The sequence below is a fragment of the Dermacentor albipictus genome, chromosome 2 (genome assembly GCF_038994185.2).
Source record: "Dermacentor albipictus isolate Rhodes 1998 colony chromosome 2, USDA_Dalb.pri_finalv2, whole genome shotgun sequence".
NCBI lineage: Eukaryota > Metazoa > Arthropoda > Arachnida > Ixodida > Ixodidae > Dermacentor > Dermacentor albipictus.
Window position 1 is genome coordinate 20,710,767 of NC_091822.1, and position 27,345 is coordinate 20,738,111.

The 27,345-nt window shown below is 49.4% G+C and overlaps 1 protein-coding gene across 11 annotated transcripts in view; it reads right to left on the minus strand.

The window, feature by feature from the left end:
- The window catches only part of LOC135897954 (neprilysin-1-like), a 752,274-nt gene that overhangs the window by 482,799 nt on the left and 242,130 nt on the right, over positions 1–27,345 (minus strand). For 10 of the 11 annotated variants that reach the window (XR_010563211.1, XR_010563210.1, XR_010563209.1 and 7 more), the window contains exon 10: positions 13,855–13,971. Coding sequence is in view for 8 of the 11 variants with exons in the window: in XM_065426670.1 (XP_065282742.1) it covers positions 13,855–13,971 (117 nt within the window). In the remaining 3 variants the exon portion in view is untranslated. The remainder of the gene's footprint in view (positions 1–13,854; positions 13,972–27,345) is intronic. The other variant, XM_065426667.1, reaches the window with a different exon arrangement.

A 27,345-nucleotide genomic window follows, 5' to 3' on the forward strand; every position in this document is an offset into this window, starting at 1 on the left:
CCCGTTCGCTCTCTGATCCAAACCGCTCTCTTTCTCTCTCTTAACGTTATGCCTAGCAATCTTCGTTCGATCGCTCTTTGCGCGGTCCTTAACTTGCTCTCAAGTCTCTGTCCCATATGTCAGCACTGGCAAAATGCACTGATTGCACACCTTACTTTTCAATAATAATGGTAAGCTTCCAGTCAGAAGCTGGTAAGGTCTGCCGTATGCGATCCAACCTATTTTTATTCTTCGGTGAATTTCCTTCTCATGATCAGGGTTCCCTGTAATTAATTGACCTAGGTAAACGTACTCCTTCACAGTCTCTAGTGGCCGACTGGCGATCCTGATCTCTTGTTCCTTTGCCCGGCTATTTATCATTATCTTCATCTTCTGCATAATAATATCCAACCCCACTCTTACACTTTCACTGTTAAGGTCGCCAATCATTTGTTGTAACTCTCCTGCATTGTTGTTGAATAGAACAATGTCATCGGCAAACCGAAGGTTGCTGAGATATTTGCCGTCGATCTTTACTCCTAAGCTTTCCCAGTTTAATACCTTGAATTCTTCTAAGCACGCAGTGAATAGCTTTGGAGAAGTTGTGTGTCCCTGTCTGACCCATTTCCTTATAGGTATCTCCCTGTTTTTCTTGTGTAGAATTAAGGTAGCTGTAGAACCTCTGTATATATTCTTACGCGAAGGACGAGCCAGTAAGACGAGAAACTATTTACAGATTATATTTACAACAACGGTTGCAGCGCTGACCGGTTAGATTCACAGCGCGAGCCCAGTTCGTTCTTCCTCCTCTTTTCTGGAGTGATGGCGCCCACGCACCTCGTTCAAACAAACAAATACCACACGCATGTAGCTATATTTTTCAAGCTTTTTACGTAAGCGTTCTGTAGTCCTTGATTACGTAGTGCCTCTACGATTGCTGGTATTACTACTGAATCAAATGCATTTTCGTAATCTATATAAGCCACATAGAGAGGCTTACTGTACTCTGCAGATTTCGCGATAACCTCATTGATGAAATGGATGTGATCCATTGTAAGGTATCTCTTCCTGAAGCCAGCCTGTTCCCTTGGTTGACAAAATCCAGTGTTGCCCGTATTCTATTGGAGATTATTTTGGTAAATATCTTATATAATACTGGGAGCAAGCTAATGGTCCTATAATTTTTCAATTCTTCAGCGTCTCCTTTTTTGTGGATTAGTATAATATCTGCATTCTTACAGTTTTCTGGGACCCTTGCAGTCGATATACACTTCGTATAAAGAGCCGCCAGTTTTCCAAGCATTATGTCTCCTCCATCTTTGATTATATGGACTGTTATTCCACCGTCTCCTCCCGCTCTTCATTGTTTCATGTCTTGCAGCGCCCTTCTGACCTCATCGCTAGTTATAGGAGAGTTTCTGTATCCTGTTCATTACTGTTTCTAATTGAGGTATCGTGACTCCTCTGGTTACTGTATATAGGTCAGCTTAGAATTTTTCCGCTGCTTTTACTGTATTTTCGAGATTGCTTGTGATATTATCCCTCTTATCTTTTAGTGTATACATCATGGTTTGTCCTATGCCAGGTTTCTTTTTTTACTGATTTCAGGCTGCGTTCATTTTTTTACGGCTTCTTCAGTCTTTCACATGTTATAGTTTCGAATATCAGTTATTTCCGCCTTGTGGATCAGTTTTGACAGTTCCGCGAATTGCGTAACGCTGTGCGGGCGCCAGTCCCATACAACCCCGTAGAGCGCAGGACTCTGCGATTCTAGACCTACTGCGCTCACTGCGAAAGGTTAGAGAAACACCCACATAAGCACAGCAGAGAAGTGGCTACGTGAGGCGGTTCGACCGATAACTGTAGAAGCGTCATTCAAAGCAAGTAATTATTCTCCACTTCCGGCGGCGTTTTCTCTACTTCCTTTTTAAATAAAAAGATGTTGATCCATGAATATTCTCATAAACAACGGTTAACATTTTTATTATTCGCTTTTGCTTGCAGTTTGGTTGTTGCGTTGGCTCTCTCCCTTAGTAGATCGCTTAATTTCTGAACTCCTTGCGATTTTTGTTTCCAGTTTCCAATTCTGCACGAAAAGTGCTATACAATTAAGGAAAAACAGACGAGGTAACTGGCGACAGTCATCTTGCTTATGGGTTTAAGGGTTATTGCAGGGTTTCATGATGGACGCTCTTTCACATCATTTTATTTCCCACCTTATCTAACTCATGTCACGTGTATATGGTTCCGGGCATCTGCCAGCGTCCCGGCGAGCCGTAACCCAAAGAAATAATGAAGCGAAGCGAAAAGTTAAACGCAATTGGTGTTTTCTCCGGCCGCAACTCGTTCCATGAGAGTACAGACCCGCTGAGTAACAGCCGCATCCCTCTCCTGGTCCCAGGATCAGCCTAAACAAAAAAGGCTGAACTAGCAAAAGCAACAGCTATTCGCGTGACGGTTGAATAGATAGTGACAACTGAACGCATCTCGATGTAATCGCGCAGGTGCGGAATCTATGAGAAAACTGTCCTACATATTACAGTAGATGCCGATAACTACCGCCATCTAAAAGGAGTGATAAAGGCAGCATAATGCTGACTGATGAACAGCTGCCAAGTCTCAACATTGATCTGGCGGCGCTTTAGGAATGTGTGAGGAGTGGTGGCGTGGGTGGGAAGGGGGGGGGGGGGGTACGCCACTTGATTTCGGGGGGGGCCCGGGCCCCCCCGGGCCCCCCCCTGGGTACGTGCCTGCTACAAATAGAACTAAAGACGGTTTGTTTCGACTGAAAAACAAAACATATTGCTCTAACTTTTATCTAGCTTTAAGGTAAAATGGAAATCGTAACAGCGGCACAATGCCTAGGCGTGGTTTCCACTGAATCGCTTCTTTGGGATGAGCACGTCGATAGCATAAGCTTGCGAATAAACTGAATGAATGGTATCGTGAACCTCATAGACACGTATCTCCTCAATGCGTAAAGATTTTGATATATAACGCAAATACACGGTTTCGCCAGCTCTTGCCATGCTCTGGCAATACTGTGCCTGTACCGGAAGATCGTACAAGAAAATTTCCTGTTTTATTTGTTTTAGCATGGGTTGCCGGCCGCCGCTGCTTGTCTGGCGATGTTTTCAGAGGACAAAATAACTCCAATGAAGAACTTCCGACTCCGACACTCCTGTGTAGTGCCAGGATGTGGCCTGCAATCCCACGCTAATCTACGCTCACAAGTGAAAATTTCAGTTTCCTGAAAAATTGGGGGAAAAAGCCGGTGTCGTCGGCGTCGGCTCAGGCATGCGGCGCTTGCTCAGGCGCACATTTCGTTGTCGCGCCGAACGCTGCGTTGCTCGACGCTCACCGCATCCGATGCGGGGCGCGTAGTCGCTGCGCCGTAGCAAAGCCACCTAGAAACAGTCTCTGTAGCACGCCGCAACCTTCGCTTCTCATTCCAACGAGCAGTTCTGTCTCCAGGAGTCATCTCACCTCGTGAGTGTCTAGCAGAGGCAAGCGCGGCTGCTTATATACCGCCGCGATGGCGCGAGTGACGGCGCGAGTTGGAGCCCCGTTTCTCCTCTGTCGTGACGTCACCGTGTCACGTGGTATTGAAGGCGACACCGCCGCGCCTGAGGAGCTGGGTTGAGCTCTAGTAATATGCTTCGCATAAAAGAGTGTCTCGATTGCGGTGATCTGGCCCGACAACTGGATGATCACGAAGGACTCGCGGATTTCTCGGGCACACTTCATTCAAAGGAGCTAAAGCTTAATATAACCAAGAATCACGATATAATTAAGAAGCTCTGATTTTGCATCGCCTTGGTTTACGGCCCAGCGCTATCTCGTGGTTGGATAACCTTGTCTTCGGCGGACAGGCTCATGGCTTGCTTAGCTGACATCACGACTTGGGACCGCGTACTTCGCTTCTGATAAGGCGGAAGGGCTACAAAAGCCAACTTGCGTTCCGCTGTGCTTTCACTTTCGCAGCAGCAGTGCCCGCGCTAGTTGGCTCTCACGCTGTGTTTTCCACACGGGGTGAAAGCTCCGCTTTTCTATCGCCTTGGAATACAGCCCAGCGCTATCTCGTGGCTGGATCACTTTGTCTTCGGCGGACAGCCTCATGGTTTGCTGAGCTAATGCCAGGACTTGGGACCACGTGCGAGGAGTGCACACGCCAACCTTGGTTCCTGCCTGCCTTCAATTTGAAAGTATCAGCGTGAGCTCTTAAACCTAATCACGTTCTATTGTTCACACAGATTCGAAATTTCGCTTTTGCATCACGTTGGTTTCCGGCCCAGCGCTAATTTTTCGTCAGATGACTTTGCTACGAGCAGGCTCATGGCTCGCTGAGCTGACGTCAAGGCTTGGGACCAGGCACTTCGCTTCTGTGTGTGCGGAAAGGCTACAAAAATCAAGCTGCGATGCGCCTGGCTTTCATTTTGGCAACACCAGTGTCAGCCCTTGCGCGTGCTCACGCTGTGCTTTTCACGCAGTATCGTAGCTACGCTTTTTATCGCCATGGTTTACAGCCCAGCGCTATTTTGTGGCTGCATGACTTTGCCTTCCGCGCGCAGGCTCATGGCTTACTGAGCTGATGTCACGGCTTGGGACCACGTCCTTCGATTCTGTGGAGACTAGAGGACTACAAAAGCCAACCTACGTTCCGCCGTGCTTACACTTTGACAGCAGCAGTGACCGCGCTAGCAGGCTCTCACGCTGTGTTTTCCACACAGGGTGAGAGCTCCGCGTTTGCGTCGGCTTGGTTTATGGCCCAGCGCTATCTCGTGGCTGGATGACTTTTGTCTTTTGCGCGCAGGCTCATGGCTCGCTGATCTTACGTCACGGCTTGGACCACCTCCTTCGATACTCTGAAGGTGGAAGGGCCAAAAGCCAACCTGCGTCCCGCCAGACCTTCATATTTACAGCAGCAGTGCCCGCCCTAGCAGGCTCTCACGCTGTGTTTTCCACACAGGGGGAAAGCTACGCGTTTGCGTCGGCTTGGTTTATGGCCCAGCGCTATCTCGTGGCTGGATGACTTTGTCTTCCGCGCGCAGGCCGACGTTCGAGCTTCTGTGCCCGTGGGCAGGACGAGAGCAGTCGGGCTACGGACCCGAGTTCTACGCCCAGTTGCCCGGCCAGAACGCGCCGCCATCTACTCGGGCAGCAGGCGGCACGAGTAGATGGCCGGGCGTTCTGGCCGGGCAACTGGGCGTAGAACTCGGGTCCGTAGTCCGTCTGCTCTCGTCCTGCCCGCGGGCGCAGAAGCTTGCCCGCCTGGAGCAGCTGGCGGCACGCTCGGGTAGACTGGCGACACACAGGAACGGGCTGGCAGGAGGCTCCGATCGGGTGAAGTCCTGGTGGCTCACGTCCGGAACCCGACGGCCCATCTTCAACTCCGCGTCCGGTGGTTGACCTTCTCCTGGCGTCGCTTCCTGGAATTCTCCCCGCGTCTCCCCCTTCTGCCAGCGCGCCTCGCCTTTTCTTCCTCTCTGGTCGATTAGCCATTTTTCGATTGGCTGCCTGACACCCCATGGTCTTTCTTAATGGGTTGGCTTTTTTTTCTTTTAGTTACTTTTCTTGTGCCGCGCATTCACGTGCCGGACGCTCTTCGGCGGCGTCGTTTTTCTCCAGCACGGAATTCGCCTCGGCGCGCGCACTCCTTGTCGTCTGCTTCTGTCCGTCCAGACGACCGCACCATGTCGCGCGCCACACACATCAGAGTTTTCCACACAGGGTGAAAGCTCCGCGTTTGCGTCGGCTTGGTTTATGGCCCAGCGCTATCTCGTGGCTGCATGACTGTCTTCCGCGCGCAGGCTCATGGCTTGCTGAGCTGATGTCACGGCTTGGGACCACGTCCTTCGATTCTGTGGAGACTAGAGGACTACAAAAGCCAACCTGCGTTCCGCCGTGCTTTCACTTTGACAGCAGCAGTGGCCGCGCTAGCAGGCTCTCACATTGTGTTTTCCACACAGGTCGAAAATTCCGCATTTGCATCGCCTTGGTTTACGGCCCAGCGCTATCTAGTGACTGGATGACTGTCTTCAGCGGGTAGGCCTATGGCTTGCTGAGCTGACATCATGACTTGGAACCACGTATTTCGCTTCTGTGGAGAGTGGAGGTCTACAAAAGTCAACCTGTATTCCGCATACCATTCACATTGGCAGCAGCAGCGGCTGCGCTGGCGTGTACTCACGATGTGTTTTCTACAAAGGTTGAAAGCTCCGCTTTTGGATCGCCTTGGTTTACGGCCCAGCGCTATCTTGTCGCCGTATGACATTGTCTTCTGCGAATAGGCTCAAGGATTGCTGAGCTGACGCCATGAATTTGGAGCACGTGCTTCGCTTCTGTGGAGGCTAGAGGACTACAAAAGCCAACCTGCTTTCCGCCTGCCCTTCGCTTTGGCAGCAGCAGCGGCCGCGCTAACAAGCTCTCACGCTGTGTTTTTCACACAGGTGTAAAGCATCACTTTCGCATCGCCTCGGTTTACGGCCCAGCGCTATCCCATGGTTGCATGACTTTGTCTTCGGTGGGCCGGGTCATGGCTTGCTCAGCAGATGTCATGTCTTGGGAGCACGTGCTTCGCATTTTGGAGACGGGAGAACTACAAAAGCCAACGTACGTTCTGCCTAGCTTTCACTTTGGGAGCAGCTGGGGACGCGCTAGCACGCTCTCACGCTGTGTTTTTCACAAAGGTTGAAGCTCCGTATTTGCATCAGGGCTCACTCTCAAGCCGGGAAAGTGCCGCTTCGCTTATGATGACCTTCTGTTCCTGGGTCACGCCAACAGCAAATCTGCAATGCGCGCCGACCAGCAGAAGGTAGCCACCATTGCGAAGTTCCAGCAGCCCATCGACAAGAAGGCATTGCGTAGATTCCTTGGCATGTGAGCCTACTACAGACGCTTTGTCAAGGGCTTTCCCCGCATCGCTGAGCCGTTGACACATCTAACTAAATGTGATGCCGGGTTCAAGTGGGAAACGCCGCATGCCGATGCATTTGGAGAACTCAAACGACGCATGCAGCCGCCACCGGTACTTGCGCACTTCGACGAGTACGCCAATACAGAAATCCATACTGACGCCAGTAGTCTAGGCCTCGGTGCCGTTCTAGTCCGCAGGAAAAACGGAGTTCGCTTACGCGAGCCGGTCTCTGTCAAAAGCGGAAGGCAATTATTCTACGACGGAAAAGGAATGCCTCGCCATCGTTTGGGCACAAGCAATATTTCACCCTTATCGATATGGCAGGCCATTCAAAGTCCTCAGCAACCATCAGAAGTTATGTTGGCTAGTGAATTTAAAGGATCCTTCAGAACGACTTCCGCGGTGGTGCCTCAGATTACAAGAATACGACACCACTACAACCTACAAGTCCGGACGAAAATACTCTGATGCTGATTGCCTATTACGCGCCCCCATTGATCCGCCGCCGCAAGATGACGAGGAGGACGAAGCCTTTCTTGGAATAATGAGGGAGGAAAACTTTGCTGAAAAACGACGAGCAGAGCCGGAGCTAAAAGGTCTAGTATTTGGAAGGGTACATCGATGTTGTCCCTAGAGCATTTAGGCGAGACTTGTCTTCATACTCGCTTCAAAACAGCCTACTGGTAAAAAAAAAACTTTTAACCAGTCAGCGCCGACTACCTCCGTGTTGTTCCCTCAGCGCTGCGTCCAGAAGTACTGCACGCCTTGCATGACGATCCGACCGCTTGACAACTCGCATTCTCCCGGACGCTATCGAAGATACAGGAAAGGTATTACTGGCCGCGCCTGATCGCCGACGTTGCCTGTTACGTCAAGACATGCCGAGATTGTCAGCTACGCAAGGCACCACCGATAAGGCCAGCGGGAGAACTAAAGCCGATAGAGCCTGCTCGCCGACCATATCAGCAGATCGGGATGGACTTCTTTGGACCCTTTCCGACGTCAAGAACCAGAAATAAGTGGATCGTCGTGGCGAGGCACTACGTCACCCGTTTCGCCGAAACGGAAGTTCTGCCGAAAGGTAGCGCAGCCCATGGGGCGAAATTCTTCGTTGAGAACATCCTGCTGCGACATGGCGCCCCAGAAGTCCTCATCAACAATAGAGGAACGGCCTTTACAGCGGAGCTAACCCAAGCCATTCTGCAGTACAATACGACAAGGCACAACAGGAAAACTGCCTACTACCCACAGACGAATAGCCTTACGGAGCGCCCGAATAAGACCCTCGCCGACATGCTAGCCATGTACGTCGACGTCGTACACAAGACCTCGGATGCCGTGCTGCCGTACGTTACCATCGCTTACAACACGATGGTGCAAGAAACAACACAGTTCACGCCGTTCAAGCTGGTTTACGGCAGGAACCCGACGACGACTTTCGACGCCATGCTGCCGCATGTCACCGACGACGAGAATCTTGACGTCTCCACCTTTCTCCAGTGCGCTGAAGAAGCCCCACAGATCGCGCGCCTACGGATCAAGAACCAGAAGCGTACCGACACCCCACACTACAACCTCCGACGTCGCTACGTCGAGCACCAGCCTGGCGACCGTGTTTGGGTTTAGACCGCGATGCGCCGACGATGACTCAGTGGGAAACTATTGCGCCGCAATCTCTGACCCTGCAAGATCATCCGACGTATTGGCACACTGGACTATAAGGTCGAGCCAGACGGCATTTCGCATTCATAGTGGCGGCGCGTACGATCTGAAGTGGCTGAAGTGGAGCACTTTTACGCACGCTGACGAACTTCCTGAGTTTGTTGTTTCTTTGCTACGGGTGTGTTTGTTTGTTACTTTCATTTGTTCGCGGCACCGGCTCGATGCTTTAGCTTTATCGGGCGACCACTTTTCATCGCCTAACAAATATCACTCAGCGCAGGACACGCCTGCATGTATCGGAAATTTCTGGAATGTTATCGATGCTTCCATCCACTGTCCGTGGCCGAAACTTGTGTAATCTGATTGCATGTAGGCGCGACACGAGAAATGTAGAACTTTGTGGAAGACGCGTAGGTCCCAGCGATTACTCTGGAGCATTCGATGACTGACGTATACAAGCCAACGCGCTCTACCCACTGATCAGATTTAGACGACCACCGATCGTGTTCGCCGCTGTTTCTCTTCACTAAGTGTAACATGCATTTGTGCGCACAAGTTCGCGCAATAAAACGCCAGTTTCACCTTTAAATGTTTTACTTTCTTCACTGTCACTAGCACGTCACAATATTTTCTTCTCTTTTAAATAGCTAACTCGTGATATACGTTGAATTATGTTGTAGGTTATGTCATATTGCTACGGAACAGTATTTGCGATGACAAAAAGGCGAGCAGGGTGAAGACGACGACGACAAATAGAGGCTAGCGGGGGCTGTTGCCGCGTGGCCAAGTGCGCCGTATAGCCTTGTAAATATACTTGGATATAGCTTTTCGTCAACCCACCCGGCTTCTTCAATTCCACCCCGTCCTGCATATTCATACCCACCACGTTTCCGAAACTCGTCTGAATGGCGCACTACAGACGACAAGCCCATTTGTTTTCACTGCCATCGAATAGGGCACATCTCTCGGCACTGTCGCAGTCGCTGGAGTTCCCCGAACCGGTCTACTTATACTGCCTACTCGCCCCCCTCCCCCCCCCCCCGTGGCCTTTCTCGTCCCTATGCTGCCCGCTCAGATAATGCCGCCACAGATTCTCCTGCTCCGAACCAACCCTTTTCTGGTTCGCCTTCGCCCAAACGACGACAATCTCGCTGCCCCCCACCCCGTCGCTCCTATTCGCCGACTCCCTTCGGACGCCGCTCCCAGCCGGAAAACTAGACGATGCAGCGCCTCGAGGTGACGCTGAATTTCTCCCTAAGCCGCCAAATCCTTTACTAACGTTGCCCACTCATCTGAACCTTCTTGACGTGCAAGCGACGGTGTTTCTGTGTCTGCTCTCATAGACACTGGGCCGCATTTGTCGGTAATGAGCGCCGACCTTCGTAACCAGCTGAGGAAAATAATCACGCCCGCCTCGACGCCTGTTGTCCGTGTCGTCGATGGCGGAACAGTCGCTGTAATTGGTATGTGTGCCGCCCGCGTCTCCTTCGCCGATCGCTTCACTATCGTGCTATTCACAGTCATCGCCCACTGGCCCCACCACATCACCCTCGGCTTAGATTTCCTCTCCGCACGTTCTGCTCTCATTGATTGCTCCGCCAGTACTCTCCGCCTTGACCTGCCTGTTCTGGATACCGCTGAACCACACCCCAGTCGCCTCAGTTTCATCGACTTCGTTCGTTTGCCACCTTCGGCGTTGACTTACGTTGACTTCGTGTCATCCCCACCAGTCCCTGACGGCCACTACATCGCGGCTCCTATGCAAGACGTCCTCCTTATACATGGGATCACAGTACCTTATAAAATTTTATCTAATACGGCGAATTGCGTCTGCCTGCCAGTGGTCAATTTCGGCGTGACGACACAAGTGCTGCCACGCGGGATGTCTCTGGCCCAGCTTTGCTCATTCGAGGATCACTCAGTAGCAACTATTGCAGTAGCCGACAATTCAGCCGATCCTCCTGCATCATCGCAGTCGGCAACTTGTACTATCGCCGAATTACACAAAATGATTGCGCCCGACATACCGTCCCAGCACCCTCATGAGCTCTATCGCGTTCTGTATTTCCTACCACGATATTTTTTACTTTAACGATCGCCCTTTGGCCCAAACCTACAGCCCTTAAACATCGCATTAATACCGGCGATGCCCCTCCTATTCATCGCCGCTCGTATTGAGTATCACCGGCTGAGCGTCAAGTTATTCAAGCCGGAGTTCTTGGCGAGCATTTTGCGAACATTATTGAACCATCATGTAGTCCACGGGCGTCACTTGTTGTACTGGTAAAAAATAAGGATGGATCATGGCGCTTTTGCATGGATTATCGGCACCTTAACAGGGTTACCAAAAAGGACGTGTATCCCCTACCTCGGATTGATGACGCCCTTGACAGCCTCCACGGTGTTCGCTATTTCTCCTTTATTCATCTTCGATCCGGCTACTGCCAGATTGCCGTGGACGATCTCGACGGCGAGAAGACTCCTTTTGTAACACACGACGGTCTTTATGAATTCAAAGTGATGCCGTTCGGTCTATGTAACGCTCCTTCCTCTTTTCAACGCATGACGGACTGCCTTCTTCACGGTTTCAAATGGTCCACGTGCCTGTGCTACTTGGACGATGTTATAGTATGTTATAGTATTCCCCCCAACGTTCGCTACGCACCTCGAGGGCCTCTCAGCAGTCCTGGACGTTTTTCGGCGAGCCGGTCTGCAACTCAACGCATCGAAGTGCCAATTCGGCCGTCACCAGATTACCGCCCTTGGACCTCTCGTTGACGCGAACGGAGTGCAACCAGACCCAGGCAAGATCCATGCTGTTACGCACTTCCCTCTTCCAAAGTGTGTCAAGGATGTGCGCAGCTTCATCGGCCTTTGCTCGTACTTCCACCGTTTCGTGAAAGATTTCGCGTCCATAGCACGACCACTAACCGAGCTTTTGAAAAAAGACGCCCCTTTCCAGTGGGGCGATAACGAGGCCTCTGCTTCTCGCTTCTAATCGACGTTCTCACAACGCCTCCCGTTCTGGCCCATTTCGATCCTTCTGCGCCTACCGAAGTCCGTACTGATGCCAGTGGTCACGGAATTGGCGCAGTGCTGGCACAACGCCAGCGCGGCCACGACCGTGTTATCGCTTACGCCAGCAGGCTCCTCTCGCCCGCGGAGCACAACTATTCCTTCACTGAGCGTGAGTGTCTGGCCCTAGTTTGGGCTATTCCAAGGTTCCGCTCGCACTTATATGGCCGACCCTTTTCCGTTGTCACAGACCATCACGAGCTTTGCTGGTTATGGTCATTGAACGATCCCAAAGGAAGACTTGGTCACTGGGCCTTACGCCTCCAAGAATATTCGCACTCCGTCACCTACAAATCTGACCGACTACACAAGGACGCTGACTCCCTGTCTCGCTACCCGGTAGACGAGCCTGACGACGCCGACATTAGTACCACCAACGTCATTTTCTCTGTGTCTGCTTTCGCTAACATCGCCGATGAGCAGTACCGAGACCTATCGCTGCGAGTACTCATGGAGCGTCTGCGCTCTACACCTACCGACGCATCCGTTCACCGGTATGTCCTTCAGGGTGGCATATTGTACCGAAGGAACTTCCTCCCAGACCGTCCTGATCTTCTTCTTGTCGTGCCAAAACATCTACGACAGACTGTGCTCTTTGATATGCATGACGCACCCACTGCAGGACATCTTGGGGAAGCCCGCACGTACGACCCCGTCCGCTGCCGCTTCTATTGGCCTGGTCTCGCTCGCTCCGTCCGACGCTATGTTGCTGCCTGTGACCCCTGCCAGCGTCGGAAAACACCTCAGGTGCTACCTGCCGGTCCTCTCCAGCCGATCACCGTCCCTGTGGTACCGTTCTTTCGTGTTGCATTATACCTCCTCGGCCCCTTTCCCACGTCATCCTCTGGGAACAAATAAGTAGCCGTCGCAAATAATTACGCCACCCGATACGCTATCATGCGGGCTCTCCCTACCAGTTGCGCCACTGACACCGCGGACTTTCTCTTCCGTGACATTCTCTTACTTTATGGCGCCCCCCGACAGCTGCTTACTGACCGTGGTCGTAACTTCCTCTCGAAAGTTATCGCCGACATTGTGCGTTCATGCTCCATTCAACACAAGCTGACTACCTCATACCATCCTCAAACCAATAGCCTGACAGAGCAGTTAAACCGTACTCTTACCGATATGCTGTCCAAGTACGTTTCCAAGGACGACCACGACTAGGACATTGCCCTTCCTTACGTCACACTTGCCTACAATTCTTCCCTGCACGACACTGCCGGATTTTCTACATTTTATATATTTTACGGTCGCGAACGGATCTTGCCCCTATACACGGCACTGCGTCCTGCTGCGATCTCAACAAGCGAGTATGCGCGCGGCGCCATCGCCCTCGTGCACCATGTACGCCAGTTTGCCCGTACTCGATTGACGGCCTCGCAAACCAGTCAGCAGCGTCAGTACAACACCCGCCACCGTGACGTACAGTTTTCGCCTGGTGCGCTCGTGCTTCTGTGGTCGCCCTCTCGTCACGTCGCACTTTCAGAGAAGCTCCTTTCGCGATATACAGGGCCTTACCGCGTGTTGCGCCAGGTGACGCCTGTGACATACGAAGTTGCTCCTGTGCGTTCAACCTCGCCCTCTACTCTGGCACCTAGTGATGTTGTGCACGTCAGTAGGCTCAAGGCCTACTACGCAGCTTCCGAGTCCGGCGTTTAGTCGCTCCGGGACGGCGCTTTTGCCGCCGGGGATAGTGCTACGGAACAGTATTTGCGATGACAAAGAGGCGAGCAGGGTGAAGACGATGACGACGATTAGAGGCTAGCGCGGGTTGTTGCTTCTTGACCAAGTGCGGCATATTGCCTTGTAAATAACATATTTGTATATAGTTTTTCATCGGCTTTTTCCTACGTAACAATATCTATGGCCGTTATTGCAGGTGTTGTTTGATGCATTTTTACCAGTTGCGCATTCCCGGCGCATTTCTTATTTAGCTTGCATTTCTTTGACATCTATTGTACCTATATGCACTTCCAACGCTACTATCCACTGTTATTTAGCATTTCTATTTTTGATGGTTTTTATATGTTCTAGACCTTCCTCTGGGAGACAGGAACTTTGGGCTATGGGCTACAACTTTGGGCTATGACATCTATTCTTGAATATTTCTCAACGAATGTTCACCGCTGAATATCCTGAATAAACAGAAACTGAAGTGGGCCATTATCTATTTTTCTAAGAAACGCGAAGTCGTACGCATCACGAGCAGGACTGATCACCTGGACTTGGATTCATCCGGTGATTTCTTGAATCCAGGTTGGGCTGGCGCCTTTGAGTCATCGGATCCTTCCTTGAAACCAGGTGAAGAAGAAGCTTTTCCACTAGCTCCGGAGCTGCTGGAAATGCGAGACCACAATGAAGTTACTCTGGAAAAGATGCTATCAAAACACAATAATAATTCCTCAAGTTTACAGACACTTAAGATCATGCTTAAAGAAGAAGCACATCAATATGCTTACGCGTGTGCATTCCCTACGTTTCGTGTTGTACGTTTTTCAGCAATCCATCTTTAGAATGCTATCGCTCAACACTAAGTATTTGTGCATGTATCAGAAGTCTCTCGAATATTATCGCCACTTTTATAGCAAGGGGACAGTCTCCAATCAGACTGCGTCTTTAGCTAGCAGCGCGAAAATCTATATGCGAAGTAAAGAAACTCCAAGTATGCCATACCATGAAGAGAACCACTGGCATCTCAGAACCACACACTGTCCTATAACCTCAAGAAAGCTAGGTGGCGTATTGGCATCGATGTCGTGTTTCGGCACCAGATAAGGTGTCGCTCTTTTGAAGGTAGGTTAACTGCGATTCAAAGGAAAATGAAGCAGCTGCAGAACTATTCACAGGAACCGCAATGGAGCGTGTGCAGGAGGCAGTGGCGTAGCCAGAAATTTTGTTAGGGGGGGGCTCACAATGCAGCTCGGCCTCCACCTAACAGGAAACATTAGGTCGGATGCTCCTATCTAAATCCATGTAGAAGGAGAATTCGTTTTCCTCGGCAAACACTTCACCAAATATGATGAGGTTTGTTGCATTTAAAAGAGAAACTTTAATTCTGGTGAGTGTATGCTTTGAAGTTTCGATTTATGTCATCAATCTTTTATTGAAACGTGGCAAAAATTGAAAATTTTCTGAAAACGAAACAATGAAGTTTACAACTCTGTAAATCAGCAATGAAAACTGACATCACAATTTTGTGAAGTGCACATAATAGTACAACTACAGCGGACAAAATTGATGTTACACATGAGTCTCAAGAAATTAAGTATTATGGAAATACGACTTTTGCAGAATCCTTGTACATAAGATAACAAATTCACATACGGTACAAATAGACATATCGAACCTGTCAGCTTTGAATGGTGTAGTGGATGCCGTTTACAAAACTGTGATATCTGTTCTTGATGCAGAACTCTTGATGCAAAATTTGTAAACTTCGTGCTTCTATTTTTATAGAAGTTTCAAATTTTTCAAAATATTTTAAACAAAGTTCGGACCCTAACTCGAAATTCCGCTTCCAACAGACACTAGAATTTCACTTACTCTCTCAAATGCAACAAATTTCCTTAAAAGAGATTCAGGAGTTAACTGAGAAAGCTTTTCTGCATTTTACACGTATCTGAATAAGCGGCGTCGGAGTAGGGCCCGCGCTAAAGCTTCCTCTTAAGCAATTTGCCTAGGGGTCCAAATACATCAATAATAACTGCATTGCTATTGCCAAAGATGCTGCAAACGAATTCTTGAGCTCTACGCACTGTCAATACAAATAAAATATGTATTGTTTCATAAAATATTATATCCTATGTGCCAAAAGTTATGCCCAACATAACTGATGTCATTGTTTCCATGTTTTTGCTATATTTAGTAAGTAAAGAAAGTATCCCACGAACATTAGAAATACATCAGTTCGAAACGAGCAAAGCAGTGCATGGCGGTGATATGAAAAACGTAACGACCATGAAATGAACAAGTTGAGGACAAATATGTTAATGAAACTTTGTCATTCAAGATCCTTGTTTACATACTCGTACGTATGCAACGGCCAGTGAAAAATCTGAATGCCGCTGTCATTTGTTTCAATGTATTACGCAGGTGCAGCTGTCACCGGTCGTGTATCGTGAGTAATTGCACCGAAATTAAAGTCGCAACAGAGAGCACGTATAAAAAGCAGGAGCTCTGCAGAATATACGAGGGCGAGTCAAATGAAAGTGAGCCAATGCGAATATATGACAAACGGGGTGCTTTATTTAAAAGTAGCCTCCATGAGCATTTAGACATTTGTCCCACCGACTAACGAGTCGCCTAATTCCCGTCTAATAAAGCTCCTTGGGTTGTTGCTTCAAAACGTCTGCAACTGACTTTCACGTCATCGTCCGAGACGAATCTGGTTCCCTTGAGCTGTTTTTTTGGTTCCAAAATATAGAAGTCACAAGGCGACAGGTCTGTGCTGTATGGCGGATGTTGCAACGTTTCCCGCTTGAACTTTGCTACTTTTGTATTAACCACATCAGTGACGTGGGGACGGACATTGTCCTGGAACAAGATGACTCCATTCGTCAATTTTTCACGTAGTTTGTTTTTGATTGCGACACGCAGCCGAGCCGGCTTTTCACAATATCAGAAACAATTGGTAGTCTCTCATGATTTACCAAATTCTATCAGTAATGGCCCCTGACGATCGAACAATAATACTCAAAAACACCTTTCCGGCGGAAATGACGGCCTTTGCTTTCTTTGAGGGTGGTCAATTCGAATGTTTCAATTGTACGCTTTGCCGTCGTGCTTCAGGCCCGTAGTATTGGCATGATAGTTCGTATCCGATCACAATTGCTGACAAGAAATGGTCTCTCTTATTGTGATACCGGATCAGATGAGTAAAGGCAGTGCCGAACTTCTCCGTATTCTGACGGTGGTTCAAACTCTTCGGCATACATTGCGCATACAAGAGCCGATAACCGAGATGTTCATGAATTATGGCGTGAACGGTAACGGTGAACCGAACCGTCACTGATGTTCAGACACTCTGCCAGTTCATCGATGCTTATCCTCCGATCTTGTGTCATCAGCTCATCAACCTTTGCAAATTTGTTAGGGGTGATTGCACGATGGCTTTGGTCCGGTCTGGGATAGTCTTTGCAACTTTCACGTACTTCTTTGAACCGTTTGTTCTAACGCTCCACAGTGTCCAATGAAATACAATGTTCAATGTACACGGCAGCCATTGGGTGACTAATTTCTCTTTGGAAACACCTTCAGCTGTCAAAAACCTCATGGCACCACGCTGCTCAACTTCTGGAGCGTCCATTACGTCACGCAACCATGTTCAACCCAGTGTATGAGTGCATTAAACGACATTTATTCTCACATCAGCGTGTCACTTTCGTAAATGTGAGATGCCTGTGTACTACGCGCAGGCCTTGCAGATAATGAACAGAACCACAATTGCGCAGGGTGGGTAGGCTCACTTTCATTTGACTCGCCCTCGTACATTGAAATGCGAAGATACAATGGTATATACAAATGCGAAGATACAGCTTGATAAAGGGCAAAAAAGTGCCACTGGAAACAATGTTCACTGCACGTATGCGCAAAACCTCGCAACAAGATATCTGAACATACGTATAAGTATCCAATAAATCTACGTATTAAAGGAACTGTCGCGGCTACAGGAGGAAGCGTGGTAATCTCCAGCAATTCATACGCAGCCGCGAGGCGAAACCGGACGTGATCCTTTTACAGGACACAAACCATCCGGTTAAACTACCTGGCTCCAAAGCCGTAGATGCGACCGCGACGAAGAACAGGCAAAGAAGGAAACGGGCTACAGCCCGCATGGCCGGTGGCGCGGGGCTGGGGGTGATGGTGGCGCACCGGCTGTCTCCCCCGTCGCCGGTCGCCGCCGTGCTCATTCGACGTAACGTCACTGTGGCGCAGCGAGAACTTGCCGGTGTAAAGATACCTCACGTGTTCGTATAATTATTTCCTGAGAGCGGCCGAGGACTCTTCGTCCTTAACGTGTACAGTAAACCCACACTGCAGCGCAGATTCGGGGACCTGCTGCGGGACGCGCGCGCGGCTTACGGCAGGGAGCCTCTAGTTGTTGCGGTTACGAGAAAAAAAAACGTTGCGGTGCAGCGAATTGTCGCATGGCGAAAGTTCTATATTGTTACTTCTTTTGCGCATAGTAATGGGCCATGGGACGCTTCAGCCGCCAGATACTCTTACTATATTATTGCGATATCAATTATATGGACACTCCAGGCGCATTCCTGCCGTCGCTGTCGCCCTCATGTTCCGCATGAAGTCCACGGGCGATAACATCGTCACCGCGCGCTGCATGCTGTATATGGAAGTGAAAGCGTGTGGAGGGTGGGGGGAATGGGTGAGCCGACGATGGTGGCTCAGTCTTGTGTGCGCAAGGGAGAAAAGTGAGGAGCATGCGCGCCGCTTTCCGTCGCGCGCGATACATCGGCGGGAGTGGATGGAATGGGGGAGGCATATAGGATTCTATGAATCTGTGATTGCGCAACATCTTTATTTGCCTTGTTTGACCTATTATATGCCGCGATTTTTTCTCAGATACGTAGATTTATTGGACACTTACTTATAGGTATATTTAAATGTCTTGTTGCGAGGTTTTGTGTACGTAGATTTATTGGACCCTTACTTATACGTATGTTTAAATGTCTTGTTGTGAGGTTTTGTGTATACGTGCAGTGAAATTTGTTTCCAGTGGCACCTTTTTGCCCTTTATCAAGCTGTATCTTCGCATTTGTATATTCCATTGTATCTTCGCATTTCTAATGTATGAGGGCGAGTCAAATGAAAGTGAGCCGACCCAACCTGCGCAATTATGGTTCTGTTCATTATCTGCAAGGCCTGCGCGTATTACACAGGCATCTCTCATTTACAAAAGTGGCACGCAGGTGTGAGAATAAATGTCCTTTAATGCGCTCATACACTGGGTTGAACATGGTTGCGTGACGTAATAGACGATCCAGATGTTGAGCAGCGTGGTGCCGTGAGAGTTTTGACAGCTGAAGGTGTTTCCCAAAAAGATATTAGTCACCGTATGGCTGCCGTGTACATTCAACATTGCATTTCATTGGCCTCTGTGGAACGTTAGGACAAACGGTTCAAAGAAGGACATGAAAGTTGCAAAGACGACCCAAGACCGGACCAAAGCCATCGTGCAATCACCCCTAACAAAACTGCAAAGGTTGATGAGCTGATGACACAAGAACGGAGGATAAGCATCGATGAACTGGCAGAGCGTCTGAACATCAGTCACGGTTCGGTTCACCGTTACTGTTCACGCCATAATTCATGAACACCTCGGTTATCGGCTATTGTGTGCGCAATATATGCCCAATATTTTGAACCATCGTCAGAGTACGGAGAAGTTCGGCACTGCCTTTACTCATCTGATCCAGTATCACAATAAGAGTGACGATTTCTTGTCAGCAATTGTGATCGGATACGAACTATCATGCCACCACTACGAGCGTGAAACACGACGGCAAAGCTTACAATGGAAACATTCGAATTGACCACCCTCAAAGAAAGCAAAGGCCGTCATTTTTGCCGGAAAGGTGATGTTGACTTTTATGTTTCGATCGTCAGGGGCCATTACCGATATAATTTGCTAAATCTTGAGAGACTGTCAATTATTTCCGATATTGTGAAACACCGAATCGGCTGTGTGTCACAATCGAACTCTAACCACGTCAAAAATTGACCAATTTAGTCATCTTGTTCCACGACAATGCCCGTCCCCACGTCGCTGATGTGGTTAATACAAAAGTGGCAAATTTCAAGTTGGAAACGTTGCAATATCCGCCATACAGCTCAGAACTGTCTTCTTCCGACTTCCATATTTTGGAACCGAAAGAACAGCTCAAGGGAACCAGATTCGTCTCGGACGATGACGTGAAAGTCAGATGCAGACGTTTTGAAGCAACAACCCAAGGAGCTTTATGAGACGGGAATTACGCGACACGTTAGTCGGTGGGACAAATGTCTAAATGCTCATGGAGGCTACTTTTAAATAAAGTACCCCGTTTGTCATTTATACGCATTGGCTCACTTTCATTTGACTCGCCCTCGTATATTCTGCAGAACTCCTGCTTTTTATACGTGCTCTCTGTTGCGACTATAATTTCGGTGCAAACACTCACGATACACGACCGCTGACAGCTGCTCCTGCATAATACATTGGAACAAATGACAGAGGCATTGAGATTTTTCACTGGCCGTTGCATATGTACGATGATGTAAACAAGGATCTTGAATGACAAAGTTTCATTAACGTATTTGTCCTCAACTTGTTCATTTCATGGTCGTTACGTTTTTCATATCAGCGCCATGCACTGCTTTGCTCGTTTCGAACTGATGTAGTTCTAAAGTTCGTGGGATATTTTGTTTACTTACTAAATATACAAAAAGCATGGAAGCATTGACATCAGTTATGTTGGGCATAATTTTTGGCACATACGGGTGTAATATTTTATGGAAAGATACATATTATACTTGCATTTACAGTGCGTAGAGCTCAAGAATTTGTTTGCAGCATCTTTGGCAATGGCAATGCAGTTATTATTCATGTATTTGGACCCCTAGGCAAATTGTTTAGGAGGAAGCTTTATCTCGGGCCCAACTCCGACACCGCCTATTCAGATACGTGTAAAATGCAGAAAAGCTTTTCTGAGTTAACTCCTGAATCTCTTTTAATGAAATTTGTTGCATTTGAGAGAGTAAGTTAAATTCTAGCGTCTGTTGGAAGCGGAATTTCGATTTAGGGCCCGAACTTTGTTTAAAATATTTTGAAAAATTTGAAACTTCGATAAAAATAGAAGCACGAAGTTTACAAATTTTGCATCAAGAATTCTGCATCAAGAACAGATATCACGGTTCTGTAAACGGCATCCACTACACCATTCAAAGCGGACATGTTCGATATGTCTATTTGTATCGTATGTGAATTGGTTATCTTATGTACAAGGGTTCTGCAAAAGTCGTATTTCCATAATACTTAATTTCTTGACACTCATGTGTAACATAAATTTTGTCCGCTGTAGATGTTCTAATATGTGGAATTCACAAAATTGTGATGTCAATTTTCATTGCTGATTTACAGAGTTGTAAACTTCAGTGTTTCGTTTTCTGAAAATTTTTTTATTTTTGCCACTTTTCAATAAAAAATTGATGACCTAAATCGAAAATTTGCAACATACACTCACTAGAATTAAAGTTTTTCTTTGAAATGCCACAAACCTCATCATATTTAGTGAAGTGGTTGCCGAGGAAAATGAATTCTCCCTCTACATGGATTTAGATAGGAGCATCCGACCTAATGTTTCCTCTTAGGAGGAGGCCGAGCTGCATTGGCAGCCCCCCCTCCCCCTCGAACGAAATTTCTGGCTACGCTACTGCACTGTGTCTATGTGTGGCGCCACATCCCTGGCAAACCCTGGTGTCGTGTTGGACAGTCACGTAGACAGTGTGTTCGCGCCACGTGATGTTGTGTGGTCGCCAACTCTCCGACAAATCTACGTTCATAATGTGTACTACGTGCGGAATAAATAGCGTCTTCGATCAACTGCGCCGGTGCGCACCGACCATCCTCGATTACCGGAAGCGCACCCTGTTGGAGCGGTTTTCCGTTGACCCGTCTCGCGCCGAGAAACTCGGCGGCGCGCAGGGTTGCAATCCCAGCAAGCACTGCGGGACGAGCGACGCGCCCGCGCACTGCCGACTGCAGAACCGCAGACACTCTGGCGCGATAGCTTCGGTTGCAACGGAGTTGACGGAGTCAGCTAGTGGAGAAGTCGGCAATGAGAAAGGAAGCGCTGCTAGTTGCCGCAATCAATCAGCTTTTTTCAAGTTCTTCTGACAGCGACGACGACGCACATGCTGATCGACCTCATTCAAAGACAATGTGGTGAAGAGTGGCCGAGAGTCGTTGAACGGGTCTTTAGGAACGGGTCGTCAGGAATAATTATAAAACCATTGGTGCTTGCTTGCAACCAGGTATGTCGGAGCACGCAGTCTGACAAGGTTCGAGTGCTTGCCGCGGATGCTTAGCACCTGCAAATAATAAAACGTGCGCGTGCACGTTTTGCTCACCAGGAGCAAAGTAGCGCTGCATGCAAGCACCCTGCACAGGGTGCAGTTTTGTCCTCGATGTTGACCCTCCGCACTGCGCCACCACCGCGGTGCAAAGCGCACCGTTCTAGTTTCAGGGCAACCCTGGGGCAAGATGATCGAGGACGCAATTAAATGTAATTCCCAGTACATAACATTGGCGACGAGGCGTATCACCCGTGGCAGGGAAGCCCAGAGGGCATCGTGGAGCATCCAGTGAGTCATGGCTGAGCGCCAGCATGATTTTTCTGCACGTTTGGAGGAGTTTACTGGCTCCAACTGGTCATCGTGGTTCGGCCGGCTACAATTTTTCTTCGAGGCCAACGATGTGACTCACTCTGTCAAGCAACGAGCACACTTGCTTGCACTGTGCAGTGCTCAATTTACGACGTGGTTTGTGCTCTGCTTCAACCGAAGACGCCCGACCAAGTGAGCTATGCCGAAATCGTGGCCGCACTTCAGGCACACTACGACCCTCGTCCGCGAGAAGCTCTTACGGCGCTATTCCAGACCGTCCAACGTCATCCGGCGCTTTGGCGCACTCGAATATGAGGTCGTGCCAGACGGCATTTCGCTATGTCAGCGGTGCCGCTCACGGCCTGAAATTGTCCATATTGCTCGGCTTAAGCCGCTCTTGCCAGCACTAAAGAAAGTCGGGACTTTGCATAGCTAAACTTTAACTTTTTTGTTGTGCTAATTTGCACTTTGCTTCTTTGTTATTTTGTTACATTTCTTTATCATGTGTCATTTTTATTTTACGTTGTCCTATTTGCAGCATCGGGACGGTGCTTTTTGAGAGGGGCGCATTCATGGATGTACTTTACCTCCTTTGAGTGACCTCTTTTCACCGTCTAACGCATGTTATCGCACCACGCAGGACGCGTCTGGACGCAGTTTCTCGAATGTTATCGATTGTAATATCCGCTCTCTGTTGGCACCGAACCTCGTGTAATCTGATTTCATGTATGCGTGACGCGAATGGTATAGAACTTTCTGGAAGACACGCGGGAACCGGCGATTCCTCTGGAATGTTCGACGACTGATGTACAAAAGCCGACGTGCTTGACCCGCCGATCAAATTTTCGATTATCGCCCACTGTGTTCGATGCCATCGCTGTTCTTTGAGTGTAGCCTGTTTTTGAGGGCACAGGTTCCCCAATAAAACGATAGTTTCGTCATTCACACTTTTGCTGCTTTATTCAGCGTCACTACTACAACTCTAGCCGGAAGCAATGACCTACGTCGACGTTCACCGCCATCAGGTTTTCCCTCAGCGCCAGGGCCCCGTAACGCCGCATTTCCGTCGCCAGCCCCCATCACCGCCACCAACCAACCTTTCCATGTCCACAAGAAGCTTTCGACAGAAGATGGAAGTCTCGTGCGCCCGCAAAGACCGCACGCTTTGCTATCACTGCAAAGTTTACATCTTCTGCGTCACCACTACCACTAGATGGGACTGCGAGGATTCAGCGTGAACGTGTCGCGCTCGCGACAAGCACATGGCTTAGTAGAACTTGCTTTTGGATTAGTTGGTAGCTGGTCATATTAAAGCGAAAAAATGCAATTGTGCACTCGCGCATTCACGCACACACCCCCACAAACACATACAATCATGACTCCCCCCCCCACACACACACGCACAGAACACAGCGCTGTGCGTGGGGGATTTTCTAAGTGGATGCGTATACGGATGTGTGCGCGAATGCGGAAGTGTACCATTTCGCCTAATCACCTAAATATGGCAATGACACGAGATGTTGCCTACGGTACGGCAACAATCGAGGGCATATCTCGACGACCATCCAGTTTTGCCTCTCCAGTCCGCGACCTGGTGGCGCCACGAAGACTGTAGATTGCCACAACACTTAGGCAGTCTCTTGTTCCTTGCCGGGAGGAGTAAAAGCAGCGACAGATAGACTTGTAGTTGCTCTCCATCAAAATTCCGAACACCCTGTCCTGCCGACTACGTGATGACGCTGCAAAATCTCGACAACGTAGGATAAATACGCTGTCGAGGCAGTCACACGTACAAAAAAGCGCCGCCTCAAGACGTGACATAAGAACCGCGGGCGAACGGGACGTAGCCGTGATTCGGGGCCGTGACCTTACCGTAGTTGCAGGAGCCAAAAGCACCAACTTGGACATGTTGCTGGACGGTCACATTGTAACCACTATAGTGGACACATAAGCTCACTACTCGGTCATCAGAGGATCCTTGAGCGCGAAGTTGAATGCAGTAAAGAGTGTATGAGGTGACGTTTAAACACGGACACTTTGATGTCACTGAATTACGCCGACAGGAACAAACACGACTCTACGGAAGGTGCATGGCCTGACATACCCTGTGAGTAGACCTTGTTGCCGGGTGAGTTCGCTGAGATGCAATGAATATATTGTTGTGCTAACAGGAAAATAACAACTTAGGACCAAAAATAGGAAAGGATACACGGAGCGCTAGTTCCATATAATTGCTTGACCAGCGCTCGACGTATCCTTTCCTGTTTTCTTCTAAAGTATTTATTTTTCATGTGCAAAACAATGTATTCATTACCCATTGCCTTTCGTTATGTGGCAACAACGGTACTGGGACGTTTTGCTCGACATGGTCTTATTAAGCCAGCACGGTACAGACAAAGACCTGAGAATGAAGTCAACAACGCTGTCCACGAAGCAAGCAACACCGATAAATATGATTAGCCGGGCCTTGAACGTACTTGCTGATAAAGTCAGTATCCCGCCTTGCATAAGCAACATGGAACCAACATGGACGTCGGTGCAGGAGCCTCTGTGGACATGAAAATCACTGCCCACGGCGAGATATATATTTTGCAACGAAGAAGACAGATAGGCTGAAAAGCTCGGTTGCCATCGCGTGACGCGTACCCAGTTCGCTCTTTGGCTGCGCTCTACCTGCTGGTGCTTCGTTTGTCGCTGCTGCAGTACGACCCGAATAAACCCTCTTTATATTTGGTGGAGCTACTGGGCACAACAGGAATTCTAGAACTTCACAATCAGACAAGGCAACCTGTCTTCCTTACGCCGGAAGAAGGACCACTCCAGCCGCAACTCGCGGCCGTGGTGACTAGAGTGGTCCCGGCCCGTTGCGTCAGCGCGACCCACCCATTTTCAACGGTACCGAATAGCATGACGTAGAAGACTGACGCGCTGACTACGGCCGGGTGAGCATCCACAACCACTGGTACGAGACGAAAAAAACTGTATTCCATGTCGTTTTATTTGAGCGGTGTCACCAGCCTGTGGCACTGCAATCGCGAAAATGATCTCACGACGTGGACGGCCTTCAAAACTAACGTGACGGAGGTATTCGGGCGACTCGCCATTGGCAAGCTTCGCGCCGAGCAACGTTTGCGTGGTCGTGCGCAACAGGACGGGGATACATTTACCAGTTGTATAGAAGATTTCGTTGACCACTCTAATCGCGTTGACGTCGCAATTGCTGATGCCGAGAAGTTCCGCCATACCTTAAGGGCATTGAAGACGACTCCTTCCACAAGCTGTCGGCGAAAAATTTGGTGACAGTGTCTGAACTATGTATCAAAGCTTCGACGAGGTACGCAAACAACGCGTGGCAACCCGCCAATCTCCTCCTCAGGCCACTTCCATGTCGAGCTTGGCTGTTGCCCCGGATAACACTTCCTTGCTGCTACAGATCAAGGAGTTCGTCCGTGAAGAGGTGGCTCGTCAGCTTTCCTTGATTCCACTTACACTTGGCCAGCCGAGTACTCCATTGGCACCCGCTCTCCAATCTGTCATCAAGGAGCAGGTAGCCGACCACATTTCGCCTTCTCTCCAGCAGGCTCCGACGGGCGCTTCTTTGACGTACGCGGAAGTCGCGATGAGGCCTGCGCCACAGACCTACGGCGCCCTTCGCCTACCTTTGCGCCTACCCGTCTTTCCTCCGGTCCGGCCACTGGTGCGACATGCACGACCACAAGACCATTGGCGCACGAAAGATAACCACCCAATTTGTTTTTATTGTGGCCACGCTCGACACGTGGCACGTCACTGTCGCCTGTTAACACCGAACATCACCAACAATGTGCGTCTCTATGCGCCACGTTTGCAACAACGCTGCAACTATTCGGACGCCTTTGAATCTCCTCCTGCCGTCGAGACCGCATTATCCGCCGCTCGCCGTTCACCTTCTCGCCGCCGCTCCCTTTCCCCCATGCACTGGCGGCGGAGCCCTCTGCGCCAGGAAAACTAATAATTGCAGTTCAGGAGGCGAGACCTGCGGGGTCAGTGAAATGCATAAGGTCTCACACTTCCTCGAAGAACGTTATTGAAGTCGCAATAGAAGGAGCGTTGCACCACTTGTCGACACCGGCGCTGCACTTTCAGAGATAGATGCGCGTCTTTGCCGCAATATAGAAAAGGTGACGACGCCGCTTTCTGGACTGTCTCTTCGCACTGCCAACGCGCAGCACGTCGAGCCATCCGGCGCCTGCACCACTCGTGTCGTCATACAGGAGGTCCTCTATAACATAGAATTCATCGTGATGCCATCATGTTCACACGACGTCATATTAGGTTGGGACTTTCTCTCCACACATCAACCGATCATTGACTGCGCCCGCGCCGAAACCGAGCTGTTTCAGTTTTCGACCGATGTTATCACTGACTATAAGAACCATTGTCGGAAAATCGCTGTTTCAGAAGACACAGTTATACCTACCTGGTCTTCCACTCTTGTCAGTATCTCTTGTGACTGTGTAGATGACGGCACAGTACACTTCGCTCCGTCTAAACTCTCACTTCGCCACCGTTCACTACCACTGCCGTTCGCCATCCTCGAGTTGGAAGCTGGCGGCTCTCTCATGTGCGTCTCAAACCCATCGGCTGAACCCACACATTACGTCGCCGTGAAAGCATTGGCAGAGCAGAGCCACTGACCTCATCTTCAATATTTGACACGATCGATGACTCCCCTTTTCTTGCCGCTCACGAGGCATCGCCTCCTCAGTCACTGCCGCGCTTTTTTACGCCAGCGATTGCCAATGACATTACGACGACGCAGCGCGACGAACTTCTTCGCTTGCTCCAACGCTTCTCTTCCTCCTTTGATTGCCAAGCAACATCACTCGGCCGCACAACGACTGAATTTCGCACACTATCTACACTGAAAGTCATAAACCCATTTGACATCGTCCCTACCGAGTATCGGCGACTGAAATACGCTTTATCAATGATCAGGTGAACGATATCCTCAAACACGGTGTCATCCAGCCTTCTAGTAGTCTCTGGGCATCACCAGTCGTCCTCGTAAAGAAAGAAAAAAAGACGGCGCCATAAGATCTTGCGTCGATTATCGAAGGCTTAACAAGATTACCCGAAAGGGTGTATACCCGTTGCCACGTATTGGTGGCGCACTTGACTGTTTGCAAGGACCGGAGTTTTTTCCTCCTTAGATCTCCGCTCTGGCTACCGCAGGTGCCCATGGCTGACGCTGACTGTTCTAAAACCCCGTTTGCAACACCACACGGCTCGTATGAATTCACTGTAATGCCGTTCGGTCTGTGCAATGCGCCCGCCACCTTTGAACGCCT